Below are 16,953 nucleotides of genomic sequence, written 5' to 3' on the forward strand. Positions count from 1 at the left end.
AGCGGCCCAGGTGTTGACGATCAGGGCTGGCGGGCGCTCCTGGGAATTGCAGTCCCAGTTGGAGCACACGCACTCGCTCGCAGCCCCGGGGAGTCACTGTCTTCGCCGTTCCCTCCACAAACCTTCAGGCTGCTGCAACAAAGTATCTCTAGCGATGCGGGACCCGCGGAGCGGGTTCCGCGAGAAGTAAAGGTAAAAGCAGGTCAATCCCAGACGGATAATCTAAAATCTGCAAAGCGTTACTCGTTTAACTGGGCAGTCACTGAATCCTCCCTGAGGATTCTCCAATTAATACAGGGCACCTGCCCAGTTCCATAAGCCCTGCGGGCATCACGGCAGTCTCCCACGGGGAGGGGCAATCTCTGGGCCTCCCCGGGGGTTTACCTTTTTGTCTTCGGCCCGCTCAGGGCCCTTGCGTAGGCTCAGGGACTGGGGAAGGACTTCGGACCCTCGTGGAGCCCTCTAGTTAGGCCCGCTCTGCTAGGGGGACCGGTCCCGGGCCTCCGTCAGGCTCCTCCAGCCACGGGACCAGTCGGGGGCAAAGCGGCGTCTCGTGGAGGGCTACAGGTACTCTTCGAGCCCTCCGGTGTTCCAGGGCCTGGGATCCAATGGGGAGCGAGGGCGCTGCTTCACTAGCCAATAGCGGCGCGGCCTATAGTAGCGCGGCGGCAGGGACCAGTCACAGCGTCTCTTCCGACGCCCCCGTCACGTGAGACGAGCAGTGAGGCTTCAGGCCTAGCGCGACCTGTTCGAGGATCGCAGCGGCCTCCTCACACAGTCGGGCTGGGCGCAGCCCACAACAGTACGACGGCGGCCCTTTTTCTGGTACCGGGAGCCGGGGCAGAGGTCGGTGATGTTGTCGCCTCCCAGGGCACGGGGCTGCAGGAGGGAGCAGGCCGGCTCAGCGGTAGGTGGAGCGGCGCTTGTGGTGGCACAGCGCTCAGGAGCCTCCGCGCCAGGGCGTGAAGTTGAGCAGCACTTGGCAGATATTTAGCGCTTCAGAGACACCATAGCCTCGAGGTTCACAGCGAGCTCAGGGGCATGAGGGTCACTAGCACTTCAGTGCTTCTCACGGGCACAGTGGGGGAAAAGTTAGCACCTCGTGGAGGCAGCGCTCCGGGCCCAAACACCGCGCTAGCTTGCACACAGCAGTTCTTGGGACCACAGCAGGTCTGGGCAGTACAGCGCTTTACAGGGGGCTACAGCAGGGGAGCGCTGGATAGGCAGCACAGTCAATTCAGGCAGTTCATTCAGGGGGAGTTAGGCAGGACATCGCAGGCCCAGGTGAAGGCAGGAGGGTGCAGGTGCAGCACAGTCCAGTGTTCGAGGCATGTGGGCTGCTGAATTCATATCTGTGCATAGATCGCCGCCTAGTGTTGGGTCCGGATGATTGCACATTGTTGTCCTGGAAGAGTCTTCGAAGTATCACGAGATAGGTGGCTCCTCCCCTGGACTACAGTGCGCATGGGCATCGCCTCCATCCCCAGATTGTTTTTTTCCGCCATTGGGTTCGGATGTGTTTTCGGTTCCGTCTGTCGGAATCGATAATAGTTTAACTTTCCTAACTCGAGACCAAAAGGTCTTTAGGCTTGGCGTCGGTATCGTTTTTCGTTTGGGTTTGACTATTCTTCAGCTCCGAACTCTTGCTACCCTTCCGCGTGCTGTCGGCGCGGACAGGCCTACACGACGCTCCAGACATGGAACGAACTCCGTTCAAGAGGTGCCCGGTGTGCACCTCCAAGTATTCACACCTCGATGTGCACCCAGTGTGCAACAAATGTCTGTCGCCGGACCATGACGAGGACAGGTGTATGGCCTGTTCAAAGTTCCGGTGTAAGAAGACTCTCAAGCTTCGTCGGGCCGCTAGACTCCAGGCCCAGTTATCAGCGCCCCCGCCAGACAACATCTTCGAAGAAGACGTTGGAGACGACAATGTCTTTCAAGTTTCGGACTCTAGCCCGGCGTCGGAGGAAGAAAACTACGACGCGGGAGACGAGGAGTTTGATGAAGTAGTCGGTGAGGTAGGGGACGACGATGGGGTCATTGCCACCGTGGAGGATAGCTCGGAGGAGGAGCATCCTCAGACTGACTCAGGGGTCAACCCCCGTTACACGGCCCAGGTCGAGGGATCGCTTTCGGGCCTTACCCAAGACCCTGTTAACCGTCCCACGGCCTCGCCTCCGGGCCCGGCCACGGACATTTCTGATGTGCCACTCCCGTTGAAGAAAACGAAAGTGAAGCCATCGGGGTCTACACCAACGGTTTCGAAACCGAAAGTGAAAGTCGCTCTGGTGGGACAGACGGCTCCAGAGGCCTCAAAGTCCAAGAAGTTCAAAATGGCCGACAGCAAGAGCCACGCCAAGATAGCCGACCCGAAGATCCAGGTGTCGAAGCCGAAGGCGAAGACGTCCGACGCGGCCGCGTCGGCGCCGAAGGGGGTCGAGGTCGATGACCCGAAAAAGGCTCAGAAGAAGCGTCGGGACGGCGCCGAAGATCTGGCTGCGCCGGCTCCGGCCGTCAAGGCCAAAGATGGTGATGTGTCGGCTCCGAAGACCGTGCCTTTCACCGACCCGACTCCGGACTCGGGAAAATCGCTCGAGCCGGTCCAGCCCTCTCCGGCCTTAGCCAAAAAGGTCGTTGAGTCCCTGCAGAGGATTCGGAAGGACGCTGAGGCTCCCGAACCGAAGGATGTGACGCCGAAGCCTACACCAAAGCCGGCAAAGGCGCAGACGCCTATCCGCTACACGCTGCCGCCGAAGACGACGCCGAAGGCTTTCGCTCCGAAGCATGGGGCTGGGGTGCCTTTGAAGGTGGTTTCAACGCCCAAGGCGTCCTTGGTGGTGCCGAAGCATCGACTCCAGCCGCTCGCAGATGAGGAGCGTCGGGAGGTTATTATCGACGCCAACACCGGGAAGCTCTCCCTCCTCAAACGGAAGATCACCACGGAGCCGGTGTTGGAAAATTATCGTATTCCACTCAAAAACAAGAAGGACTCTGCGGGTACTTCTGCCCCTATAGAGCCTGCATCTCCACATAATTTAGAACTTTCACCAACGCATTCCAACGCTGGAGAAGGTGACGGAGATGAAGAGGACGAGTACAACTATCCAGCATACTCGGATCCAGAGGAGGTACATGAACCTTGGTCCGCCGGAGGCGACCATGAGGACCCGCACGCCGGTCATGAACCGCAGCTCTTTGCTCCAAAGACTTCTCCCACAGAGGACTCTGCAGCCTTCAACGCTCTGATTGAGAGGGCTGCAGCTAATCATGATGTAGACCTACATTCAGATCCTGTGGATGTCGATTTTTTGTTTGACACTTTCTCAGTGGCTGAAAAGTCGGTCAAGACACTGCCTATGCTGAAGGGAGTGCTGAAGCATGCGCCAGAGGTATTCAAGGAGCCCACTCGGGCGCGAGTCATCAATCCTCGAATTGATAAAAAATACAAGGCAGCGCCCACGGATCCAACGTACATCAGGGGACATTTGCCACTGGATTCTTTGGTGGTTTCCAACGCACGTAAGCGGTCGAACTCGCAGACAACGGGTGACGCTCCTCCCCCAGACAAAGAGTCAAAAATATTTGAAGCCTCAGGGAAAAGAATTGCTGCGCAGGCAGCTAATATTTGGCGCATTTCGAACACACAGGCCCTACTTGCACGCTACGATAGGGCGCATTATGACACCCTGGAAACACTTCTGCAGCACTTGCCTGATCAGTACAAGGAGGCAGGTGAAATGTTGATTCAGGAAGGGAAGTTGATTACCAACGCTTCCATCAAATGTGCGCTGGACGTGGCTGATACCGCCTCCAGGGCGATCAACACTAGCGTGTTGCTGAGAAGACATGCGTGGCTTAGGATATCCGGATTCAAACCAGATATACAGACAACAATCCTGAACCAAACAGTTAATCCTGACCACCTGTTTGGCCCCGAGGTGGATGCGACACTTGAAAAGATGAAAAAAGACACGGACACTGCCAAGTCTATGGGGGCCCTCCAGTCTCAGCAGTTTCGGGGTGGTTCCTTTCGCCGCTCCAATCACAGAGGCACCTCAAGGGGTCAGGCATCACAGTCCACACAGTATTACAAGACCAACACCCAGACCTCATACACCAACAAGAGTAGAGGTGGTTACAGGGGCAACAACATCAAAGGCAGGGGACGTGGAAACAACAGCTCCAGGTCCTCCACAGCCAACAAACAGTGACGCCTTGTCACTGCCCCCCCACCACACAACACCGGTCGGGGGGAGACTCCAGCAGTTCCTGCCCGCGTGGAAATCCATCACCACGGACAGGTGGGTCAAGTCTCTTATCCAGTACGGTTACTGTCTGGAACTTACTTCCACTCCACCAAACATACCTCCAAGAAGCCGTCCTATGTCCGGCGAGCACTTGCACTTGTTGCAGCAGGAGGTTCAAGTCATGCTGTAAAAAGGGGCAATAGAGCTCGTCCCACTGCAAGAAAGGGGAACAGGAGTTTACTCTCTGTACTTTCTAATCCCCAAAAAGGACGGATCCCTAAGGCCCATCCTGGACCTCAGGCCCCTCAACTGGTACATTCAATCGGAGCACTTCCATATGCTCACGTTGCAGCAGGTCCTCCCCCTGCTTCAACGGGGGGACTTCCTGGCTACGCTAGATCTGAAGGATGCGTATTTTCATATCCCCCTGCATCCTTCCCACAGGAAGTACCTCAGATTCACGATTCAAGACCAGCACTACCAGTTCAGGGTTCTGCCTTTCGGGGTCACCACAGCGCCACGGGTCTTTACAAAGTGCCTGGCAACTGTGGCAGCGCATCTAAGACGCCAGAACGTCCACGTCTATCCCTATCTAGACGACTGGCTCATTCAGGCAAAGTCGGAACAGCAGTGCGCCGACCACGTGTCCCGCACCCTTCATCTCCTGCACGATCTGGGATTCTCACTGAATTACCCAAAATCCCATCTCCAACCCGCCCATATACGGCAGTATCTGGGCGCGACAATAGACACTCTGGCAGCCACTGCGCAGCCAAATTCAGTGAGAATCGCCAGTATCCAGACGCTGATCCAACGGTTCAGACCTCAGCACTCGCTTCCAGCGAAAGTGTTCATGCAGTTGATAGGCATGATGGCCTCCTGCATCTCCATCGTCCCGCACGCGAGGTTACATATGCGTCCGCTTCAGGAGTGCCTAGCACGTCAGTGGACTCAGGCTCACGGGCAACTAACAGACCTAGTGTTGGTGAGCGGTCGGGCATACAACTCTCTGCATTGGTGGAATCCACAAAACCTTTGCAAGGGCCGACCGTTCCAAGAGCCTGTGCCACAGATTATCCTGACGACGGACGCGTCTCTCCAGGGATGGGGAGCGCATGTACTCCACTACACAGTGCAGGGACTATGGACACTACAGCAAAGGAAGATGCACATCAATGTACTGGAACTGATGGCGATCTTCATGGCCTTAAAGGCATTCAAAGTACATCTGTGCAACAAGGTCGTGTTGATCCGGACGGACAACATGACTGCCATGTACTACATTCAGAAACAGGGGGGCACACACTCTCCGCAGCTGTCTCATCTGGCTCAGAGCATGTGGAAGTGGGCCATTCAGAGGAACATCTTCCTCATGGCAGAGCATCTCCCGGGCAAGGACAATCAGATGGCGGACCTGCTCAGCAGGCACAGCCACCAAATGCACGAGTGGGAGATACATCCATCAGTACTCCAACCGTACTTCCAAAAGTGGGGTCATCCAGAGATAGACCTGTTCGCCACAAAGGAGAACGCAAAATGCCGAAGCTTCGCCGCCAGGTTCCCACCCCCGCAATCGCAGGTCAATGCGATGTGGATGAACTGGTCAGGCAGATTTGCGTATGCTTTTCCCCCAGCACCTCTGATACCGCTGGTGGCACGCAAGCTCAGGCAGCACTCGATGACTCTCATCCTGGTTGCTCCAACGTGGGCTCGCCAACCATGGTACACCACGTTTCTAGAACTGTCCGTGGTACCGCATCAGAGGATACATCTCACACCCAGCCTTCTGACGCAGAGCCATGGCGACATTCAGCACCCAGATCCGCAACAGCTCAACCTGGCGATCTGGCTCCTGAAGTCCTAGAGTTTGGCTACCTCAATCTTCCTCCCGATTCCATGAACATCATTCGGGAGGCAAGAAAGCCCACTACTAGAGCTTGTTATGCGGCTAAATGGAAGAGGTTTGTCATTTACTGTGTAAACCACGATATTGACCCGCTAGATGCTTCCATTCAAAACATCATTTGTTACCTGTTCCACCTGTATCAATGCAATTTGGCGTACTCTTCCATCCGCATTCACCTGTCTGCTATGGCAGCATACCTCCAGAATAGGCAACACCTGTCACTTTTTAAGGTCCCTGCTATCAAGGCTTTTCTGGAAGGACTCAAGAGAGTCATTCCACCAAGGACCCCACCAGCTCCAGAATGGAACCTCAATGTGGTTCTTACAAGGCTGATGGGTCCTCCCTTTGAGCCACTGCACTCTTGTGAGCTTCAGTTTCTGACTTGGAAGGTTGCTTTCTTAGTAGCAATTACATCGCTACGGAGGGTTAGCGAGTTGCAGGCGCTCACCATCCAGGAACCTTTCTTCCAAGTACATGCTAACAGGGTTGTACTCCGCACTAACCCGAAATTCTTACCCAAGGTTGTATCTCAATTCCATATGAACCAGACAATTGAGTTGCCAGTGTTTTTCCAAAACCCAGAGTCGCTGGCGGAGCGGATGCTCCACACCCTTGACGTTAAAAGAGCCTTGATGTACTACGTTGACAGGACAAAAGATTTTCGCAAAACCAAGCAGCTTTTCGTTGCTTTTGCCTCACACCACAAGGGAAACGCTATCTCCAAAGCTGGGATCGCTAGGTGGATCGTGAAATGCATTCAGATCTGTTAGGCTAAAGCTAAACGCACTCTCACTATCCCACCAAGAGCCCACTCCACCAGGAAGTTGGGGGCCTCTATGGCTTTCCTAGGTAGCATTCCCTTGGAAGATATTTGTAGAGCAGCCACATGGTCTACCACACATACTTTTACTAAACATTACTGTGTAGACGCGCACTCCAAACAGCAGGCAGCTGTTGGTCAGGCTGTTCTCAAAACACTTTTTCAGACTGCTGCAGCTGGCACGGGCGGCCGCCGCTAATGGAGGGACTGCTATGTATTCTATGCACAGATATGAATTCAGCAGCCCACATGCCTCGAACTGCAAATGCTACTTACCAGTATGCATCTGTTCTTGGCATGTAGGGCTGCTGACATTCATATCGCCCACCCTCCTCCCCGGCGCCTGTAGCAGCTGCAGTATTCATATACATATATGCTCATAGCATGGTCATCACTCACATACTTCACTCCATCTCTGCCAATGGCTAAAAACAATCTGGGGATGGAGGCGATGCCCATGCGCACTGTAGTCCAGGGGAGGAGCCACCTATCTCGTGATACTTAGAAGACTCTTCCAGGACAACAATGTGCAATCATCCGGACCCAACACTAGGCGACGATCTATGCACAGATATGAATGTCAGCAGCCCTACATGCCAAGAACAGATGCATACTGGTAAGTAGCATTTGCAACCTGGTTGATCCCCAGTAGTCCTGGTTAGCGCAGGGAAGGTTCTTCTTGGCGCTTCTTGGTTCTGGCGCCCTTTGGGGGAAATGGATTCTTGGTTTCTTGAGGGGGGGAAGGGTTGAGTTGAAGGCTTTCCTCAGCAGGTCACTTCTGATGGTCCCTGTGTTCCCCTCCCTCCGGGCTAGATCAGTGGGCTAGTTCAGTGTTACTCACACAGCTTGGTGGGCAGCGCCTAAACCCAGTCACCCCCAGTGGTATAGGTTCCTGACTAGGCCCGACCGCCTAAGTCTCCTGCGTGGGTCCCCCAGATCAGTGATGCCCCAACTGACTAGAAAGTTTCCCTCCCTTTCCTTTTATTGTGGCAGTTGGCAGTTGGTGACCACTCCCCTATTCTGGAAGGTTCCAAGAGCTCCCTCACTCTAGCTATGGGCAGGCAGGCATTGTTACAATGTTTAGGGGTTCCAGCCAGCTCCTGGCTACTAGAGTGTGTCTAAACAGACCACGCTGCAGTAGCAGGGGTCAGTGGCAGCCATTTTGGGGGAAGAGAGCACCTGCACCTTGGCATTGGTTAGCAATGGAAAGGTGCCCGGAGACCTAAGGCCAACAAAAAGAAGTTGGGAAAAATGAGGCAAATGCGGAAGAAAATAGGGAAAGACCACCCTAGAGCTGACAGGTCTAACGCCGTCTAGTGTTTACAAAGGTGATGGTCACCGCATTTCTTCACAGGTCAGATGTGCCAGTCTTACCCTACCTCAACCACTGCCAGTTGAAGGCAGGTTCACCACAGTCAGTCATGGACCACCCTCAGATGGCAGCAAACCTCCTGACATAGTTGGGGTTTTCTATCAACATTCCAAAGCCACGCGTGACTTCTTCACAAAGGGTTCCTTTCATCAGTCTCATCCTACATACAGTGCATTACCAGCCCTTCCATACGGATCAAAGAGACCAGGAAATTTGGGCTATGATCCCGACGTGTTAGCCTTGGTCATGTATATCAGTGAGGAGGAATCTGAGGCTTCTTGGACTATTTGCCTCCTGCATCATGCTTGTTGACCGTTTCGGGTACCATATGCGGGCTCGACAGTAGGAATTGAAGTCTCAGTGGGCCCAGCACTAAGGCAGCCTGTCAAAGTCCATCCAGGTTTCAGAGGAGGCTGCAATAAATCTGATCACCACTGCAGTTGGACCAGTGGCAGACCCCTTTCCCAACCCCCTTCCTCCCCAGATTTAGTAGTGGTGACGGGCACATCACTGCTAAGTTATGGAGGCAATTGTGTTTTCATATTTTATTTTTCTTCTCATTTCCTTCGTATGGCTTGTACATCAGCAGAGATACAAGCTCTTGTTACGAATTATCCCTATTTGGATTTCCATTTAGATAAAGTGTTACAAACTCCATTTTTATTCCACAGAATTGACTCTAATCAAGTAAATAACTGTTTCAGTTTTCAAACTTAGACTCCCTTTTTCCTATGGTAAGGGAAATCTTCACCAACTCGGTACTTACAGGGTAGGTGTAGGAAACTGGGTTTTTGCTACAGTACCCCCCACTTTTTGCCTGGTATTTGATGCATCTTTGTCTAAAGTGTCCTGGGTCCTGCTAGCCAGGTCCCCACTACTAGTGTTCTTTCCTTAAAAACGGTATACAGTATCTTTTCCAATTGGGGTTTCCCCAATTGGAAAAACCATTCAGCACCCTCTGTAAGTCCCTAGTAAATGGTACCCCTGGTACCTTGGGTCTGAGGTACTAAAGAGGGTCTTTAGGGGTTGCAGCTCGATTTGTGCCACCCTAAGGGACCCCTCACCAAACTCATGCAGGGTTGCCATCGCAGGCTCCCTGTTTTGATGCATACAGAAGTGAATACACGACATGTCACACATCCCTGTGTGCTGTGTCCCCGAACACTGCATGTAATATTTGTAAGTCACCCATACAGCAGACCTGACAGCCCTAAGGTAGGTGCTGAATATTACATGTGAGGGCATATCTGCATGAGCAGATATGCCCTTGTGCTGATCAGTCTAGTTACTGCCTCTACAAGTGATCAGGGAAGCCATTTTAAAGCATGTGCTGGACACTAGTAAAAACAAGTTCCCCAGCTATGTCATGGATTCACGTAAGTCAGGGATGTTTGGTATCAATCATCTCGTATAAATAAACTCACACTGATTCCAGTGTTGGATTTACCAATACATGCACACAGAGGTGCCCCTTGAAAACCTACCAGCCTCTCCTGGGCTCACTGACTGGTTTCTGCAAGCCTGCCACTCGAGACGCTGTTCCAAACTACTAGGGTGAGAGCCTCTGTTCTCAAGAGGCCCAGAACTAAAGCCTGCCCCGAAGAGAGTGTCACAACCTACCTACAGATGACCCGCTGATTAGCCTTCCTGGGCCGGCAAGCTTCAAAGAGCTGCTGCCTTTGAAATGTTAATCTGGCTCCCCTCACAGGAGAGGAAGCCGATCCCCTTGTCCAGATCCCCTGTGGCACCTGGACAGGCGGGAAAATTAGCTAGTCATGTAGGTGTGCCTCCCTTAGGTTAGTACCACCTGTAAGGTGGGCTAAACTGAGGTGGACATGACTTTTTAGAAGTACTTAGGAATTCTGGGACATTGCTATGCCCACTTCCCACAGGAATTGGTCATATTACGGGTGTAGTGATCCCAAGGGTCAGAAGCCCATTGGCTACTACTCTACACTCCCCTAATGCCTCTAAATTCAGCATTTAGGGGCGCCCTGGTACCAGAAAAACAGATACTGATGACCTAAGAAGAGACAGGGCACCGAAGAGCTGCAAAAGCCGAGGAGAGAAGAAGCATGTGACCTGGTACCAGCCCCGCCGGCCTGTCTTAATCCCTCGTCAAAAACTGCGCCAAAATCGACTCGTCCTGCAGCAGTTCTCCAGAAACTTGGGAGAACTGCCATCCTTAGATAAAGAAAAGACCTCCTGTGGAACCTTGCACACCATTCACCTTAGCTCCTGGAGATTGGTCCAGCAAGTCGCTGTACTACACCTGTTTGAAGAACTTGTTCTTTCTTTCATAAGATAACATTAGAAAACTCGAAAATTGCAGTGTCCACTTGCCAAACTTAAAAGAACTCATATTTAAAAACGTGCTTACCTGAACGAATTTCTTCTGATGCCTAAGCATATATAAAGATACGTGCTATATTTCATAAATTGGTGTGGATCACCTTCTTGAGTCATGTGTCTCATTTATTGACCATTGTTTGTATTTCCAGATGTCTTGCACTCCTCTGTGTTAAGCCATAGGCTGCTCGACCACACTACCCGTTAACAGAGCACTTTGGGATTGCTGCAGCAAGCCCCTGTCCACTCATAAGGTACCCCTGGACTCTTTACTCTGTATGTCAGATTTTGATATATCACATAAAGAGCCAGCTTCCTACAGTGGGTTTTGTTTTGCACTTGGTATCAAGCCTGGTCTCTCCCAAGACTTGATTTGGATTCTTATGCGATGGGCTCAAACCCTTTGTGTTAATTCTCCGAATGCAGCAGGCTGATGGATGGGTTAACCAGTTGCAGATGTTTCTCTGGACAGCAAGCCAGGCCTCACGATTCTGTGCAGCGCGGCAAACACAGCATCCTGTAATGACAATCCCTCTCCAGGGTTAAAAACGTAAGGATCCGGTTTTATGTGAGCATAATGAGTGAGCAGTGGGGCCAGTGTCAAAGTCCAGCCTCTCCCCACTGTGCACGAGCACCTGCTTTCATATTCATATGAAGGACAGCCCCCTAGCACTTCCCCCTCCCTTCCTCCCCCTCTGGATTTCCACTTAATAACTCACTCCCGATTTCTAGGCTGTTTCAAACAGAAGCTTCAATCCTATTAGAAAATGCCTCACGTTGGCAAATTCTGAAGTATTTAATTCCAGATGCCCATAACTGTATCAGTTTTGCCCTCAGTGTCCAAGGGAAGTCTGTCTTTATCTGTTGGGGAAGGGAGTATGTATGTTAGCTGATATGTTATTGTCTGAATTACTATGGGTTGAGGGAGGGAGTGCTTACACGATATAGGATTCGATCAAGCGCAGCTAACACTTGACCTGGTGACCTTTACAGTACCTCGAAAACTAAGAACACATTTGTTTGAGCTGGTGCTAGTGCGGGGGTACATCATGTGAATTTTGCTGTTACACATTAAACAGTCAGAATAGAAGTGTAATTACAGGAAAGTAGAAATAGCCATCAACATGAAGAGTGTGGCAGTCGACTGGTCTATCGGGCAACTTCCTTCAAACATATATTCAAGGGCATGTACTCTTTTCACAGAATTGCATGGCTGCCAGAATGCTGATCCCAAGTGCCTTTTCTCATCATTCACAGCACCCACCTAGCCACCACCTCTTAATCCTATCAAGTACTAAAACTCTACAGGACCAGGACACATCAGGAGCATTAGTTGGTGGTGCATGGGTATTTCAAGTTTAGAATGATGCTGCTGCCAGAGACCGATCCAGAAATGGTTGACTGAATCATGCATCCTTTTACTTTATTGTATCAAGTTTCTGTTAAAAGCAAAGCTTGCCCCATAGTACTATCACTGAACCCTCCTAAATGAAGTAATTCAGTAACTCAGTCCAGTACACAAGATGGGGCCCATGCATTCTCCTACTAAGATTGTACTGTGTGGATATGCGAAGAGATTTTTGTGTGAGCATAATAAATATTTTTTTGTTTTCAATTATTCAGGGCCTGCGGAAAAGAGAGCTGTTGAAAGAGCTTCTGCCTGTGATTGGACTTAACCTACGTTTCCAAAGGCTTTTCACAGAGTATCAAGAACAGTTGGAAAGCTTGAAGGACAAATAGCGGTGCCAGGCCTTTCCGTTTGTGTCAGTTTTTTGTTACTGAGGTACCCATGCCTATGTTTTAGGTATGCTGGATCAAGAGCGCAGCAACCCGACTGGGAGATGGAAAATCCTCGCTCACCACTAGCTTCGAAGGGTGGACAGGCTCCAGCCGCCATCTTTGAACGAGCCAGGAAGAGGATTCTTTTCCTAGAAGCTGGCGATGGAAGGATGCAATCGAAGGATCCACGAGGCAGGAGGGCAGCTATGGCATGGTGGGCTCTTAGGGTTTCTGAAAAGCTAATGTGGTGGCCTTGTCTTGGAAGCTGGGGATGGCGATGGTGCTTCAGGAGGGCGTGCTGCTAGATCGGAGAAGGTTTCGCTACCAGGCAGGCTGGCACACAGCACTTGGGGAACCGTGTGGAGAGTGGTAAAGGACCGATGTTCTGTTCTATAAAGGTTGTCCGCTCGCAGGCCCCAGAGTCCTAATTTAAGCAACGCCTTGGATGACAACATGCACTCTGCAGTCATTGGATGCTCATGCACCGTAAAGACAATAGACCAAAACGGGGCTGGGCGGACATATTATTTTTGTACTAGAATTTGCTAACTTACACAATGAATTTGTTTTTGGCAAATAATCAGGATTCCTTCCCTAAAGGTGCATTTTGAGTAGGATATAATTGAATTCTAATTATGACCGCAGCGTTTGCTAAGCAATTTGACCACAACTGAATCTGTCCTGGTTCGGTTTTTAATTTTTAAATGTTTGTAAATTAGACCTTTTTGGTTGTTTTTTTTTCATTTCCTTTTCTATGAACAGAATAAATAAATAATGCATTGTTATGACAAGCTCCTTTTATTGAGAACCTGGAAGCTGTTGGAGAGCTTGATGTGGAGTGTTTAGACTTTCCTTTGCAGAGAACATAGGAAGGTTGTTTTCAGTGGGCCTCAGAACAAGACCTCTGAGGGTTAATTCAGGTGGCCTCAATTGACGTACACAGCAACAGTGTAAATGTTTCTACTTCACAAAAGTGCTACATTAGAGGTGATAGCAGTGCAGGCTTTTCTCATACACACCCACCAGCACAGATACAGCAACGTGTGCAGTGCACGTGTCTGCATACAGGAGTGCAAGATGGATGGGAACAGTGCAGACATCAACCTAAGGCCTGCAGTTGGAGAGGTGCAGCTTAGTTGAGACAGAGTTTGTACACCACCACAGCTATTCAGCGGGAGACCTGCAAAAACTACATTTAAGTAAATACAGTAATTATCCAAACATATCTCTAACCCTTAATTATTTTGACTGCAATAATTTACATAACCTAACCCAAATGCTAACTTTAATTGTTAATGCATTTAAAGTAAACATATTTCTTCACCTAACCCTTTAATAACCCCAGCGCTTATTAATTAACTGTAGTAAAATTACGCCTTTAAGTGTCGAGGGCGTTACATTCACTTCCGGTACAACACCTCTGGAGTGCTGAGTACATAGACGCTCCTTCTCAGGAATGGCACCCAGGATCTGAAACTCACTCCCTCCTGAAACCAGGCTCATATCATCCATCACACTCTTTAAGAAAGAAGTAAAAGCTATCCTCATGGCTAAATACACTTGAGCTATTGACGTCAAGGAAAGACGTTGGTTTTTAAGTAGCTGCACCGATATGTATTATCTGGTCGATCCCTGCGATTATTTGTATTACTTGTGTTGTTGATTTACCTGTCGGCCTATGCTTTCACTTTTTTGTACCACTTGCATTATTGACGTAACTGTTCTACTGTGCTTCCTCCTATGCCTACCCCTCCCCACTTATTACCTACAATTACGCCATATCTAATGGCTTGTTATGTATGCTCTGTAAAGCGCTCTGATATCTGCAAAGATCTGGTTCGCACTATATAAAACTTTCTAAATAAATAAATAGATGTGACATCCATGCATCCAAGGGCTATCCCGTCCTACTGAGTCCTCAGGTGTCTTTGGAGGGCATCCCCTGAGCAGGGATCCACCCACTGGACAACCAGGGCATGGATTCATGGGGAGCGACACCCCAGCATCTCTACTTGCTGTCCTCATTACAATGGACAGAAGCAGCCTTTCAGTTCCCCCTGAAAGGCGTATTGTGGATTTACCTAAATCTGTTCCCCATAGGGCTAAAAACACCACCAGACACCATGCAAATATATAATAATGAGTTGATCTGGGTCTGGCCAATATTTGGATTGAGCCACAACCAAAGCTAGTCGTGTGGTGGAGCATTGAGGCTGAAAGGCCATTTAGGCCTGTGAGTAAATGATAATAGTGCATTCGGAAATGGAATAGGGTGAGGAGTCGGCCTGCACTTACATCAGACTTAATTGTCACAATCTCTTTTATGCCTAAATCACTTTTGACCTCCTTGGGAGAAAATTGGCCTGTTTACCTAAAAATTGTAAACCTCAGGTGGATGAAATCTGTGATCCGTTGGTTGTGGTGTCTCTTATTTACCCAAAGTTGTTTCAGACTTTCATATATATATCAAGCGATATCAGTACCAGTATTTTTTCTTTTTTTTTAGCTTTTTCTCCATCAGAGAGGACACGTCTCAAATGTTAGTCCTTACATTTGTTATGAACAGATCTAAGGATATTTGGAAGACAAACCAGTTCTTTGTTAATTACAGCCCTCTCAGAATTGGTATAGTCTACTCAAAGCAGACTGTAACCAGGTGGATAGCTTCATGTTTTGCTTGTTGTTATCAGTCCGCTAACAAGCCTTTCCCTAGGAGACCTAAAGCGCAAGAGACAAAGCAGCATCTCCTACGTGGGTAAAAAATGTTCCGCTGACTGAAGTTTGTACGGTAGCCGCCTGCAGCTCAGCACACACTTCTAAGGATTATTGCTTAGATGAGAGTTCAAGAACTGACATTTTAATAGGTCAGTTAGCATTAAGGAGTTTATTTGGCAAGTGCTGCTGCAACAGGATATATTCCTGCTGTTCTAGTTTTCTGCACAAGAAAAATGTCTTTCTTGCTAATTACTCCAGTATTGGAACTTTCATAGATTCCCATGCTTGTATCATTCCCCGTTGTCGGAATGGGAGCCTCAGTAAATAAAAAATAACATAGCAGTAGCTACAAAAAAGAAAGAAAGGCCTAGGCCTCATTTCATTTTGTAGTATATCCTCCTCTTTTTGCAAAAGAGACCAAAAACATGTAACAATCAATCAGATTAGCCTCACCCCGTAGAACCTTCCTGAGAGAGCCTGAGAGCCTCAGATTTTCTACCGCACGTTGTGCTAAGGGAGTCTCCACTGAGCTCTGCTCAGATTTCTCTACAACTTTAGATTTTCTCATCTGTTTCTCCTCAAGGATGTCAGATAAGGAAAAGAAAGATTTATTTAAAGCCTGTGCTACTTGCTCTAAGAAAAGACTTTACATTGAAGACAAGCATAAAGACTGTATCCACTGCTTGTACCCTGATCATAAGGCCACTGATTGTAAAATCTACAGGACTTTCTCCACCAAGACTCTGAGAGACAGGGAAGGACGGCTGCTAACCTGGTTGCAGAAAATGAAGTCTCGGAAAGAAGTTCTATCAAGTGACAGTGATGATTCCTCCTCAGCTGCATCTTCAAGGAGGTCTAAGAAAAGGGATAGGTCTTCCCCTTCAACTTCATCTGAACCCCTGCTAAGGTCTCACAAAAGACCTTTGATAGATCTGAGAGGCCCAGTCCCAAAAAAATCTTCTCACCGAGGTGTAAAGGAGAGGGAGGGACTAGTTACTGAGGTACTTCCATCAAAGAAGGTAATACATGGTCCTTCTGTTTCCTCACCACCACCTGAAAAGGAAAACTATTCAAAAAAACAGCTTCATACCTCTGGAAGGAAGATCTGAGAGGAAAAACCGTCCGTCGACGACGACAATATCGGGTACGTCGATGACAGCATCTAAAAGTCACCTGGTGTCAATTCCAGCTCCATGGACGGGCCCTTCATTGAGAGCTTCGTTGACGACGACTTCTGAGATGACTTTGTCAATGCTTCAGGTACCTATCTCTATGTCGTCGACTATGTTGACAACCTCGACGATGATGGCGCCGACGATGGTGTCGAAGGCGACGATGTCGATGACTACGGCTACGATGATACTGACGACGAGCTCGTCGACGGGACCGTCGACGATCAGCCCATCGTCGTCAATGACTCATTCTCCGTCGACGATTCCTTGGACGACCTCGTCGACGATTCAAAAAGCCCAGATTTCTATTAAGACACCAAATCACTCCTGAAATGACATCTCCGAGAGCGACACCCTTACCTCCGGCTTTGGTCTTGGAGGAAGAATTTTCAGAGGAAGAGGAAGGTCCTTATGGGGTTGCTTACAGCCCGTCCCAACTCCAGGTGAAGTACCAGGACTCGGATTCTGAGGATTACTATATTGAACAACAACATTATGTTCAACGAGATAGACCTCAGGATCAGACACAGCTGGGTATAGTGGTCATGCCTTCCTCACTTATTAGTGACTTGAAATTTATGTTACTGGAT

General features: G+C 49.6%; 1 protein-coding gene across 2 annotated transcripts in view; it reads left to right on the forward strand.

The window, feature by feature from the left end:
* The window catches only part of HIRA (histone cell cycle regulator), a 436,977-nt gene extending 423,716 nt beyond the window's left edge, over nt 1–13,261 (forward strand). For both annotated transcript variants that reach the window (XM_086942648.1, XM_086942649.1), the window contains exon 25: nt 12,321–13,261. In XM_086942648.1, the coding sequence (XP_086798774.1) occupies nt 12,321–12,437 (117 nt within the window). In that variant the 3' untranslated portion in view covers nt 12,438–13,261. The remainder of the gene's footprint in view (nt 1–12,320) is intronic.
* Nucleotides 13,262–16,953: the final 3,692 nt, after the last annotated feature.

The sequence above is a fragment of the Lissotriton vulgaris genome, chromosome 11 (genome assembly GCF_964263255.1).
Source record: "Lissotriton vulgaris chromosome 11, aLisVul1.2, whole genome shotgun sequence".
Lineage (NCBI taxonomy): Eukaryota > Metazoa > Chordata > Amphibia > Caudata > Salamandridae > Lissotriton > Lissotriton vulgaris.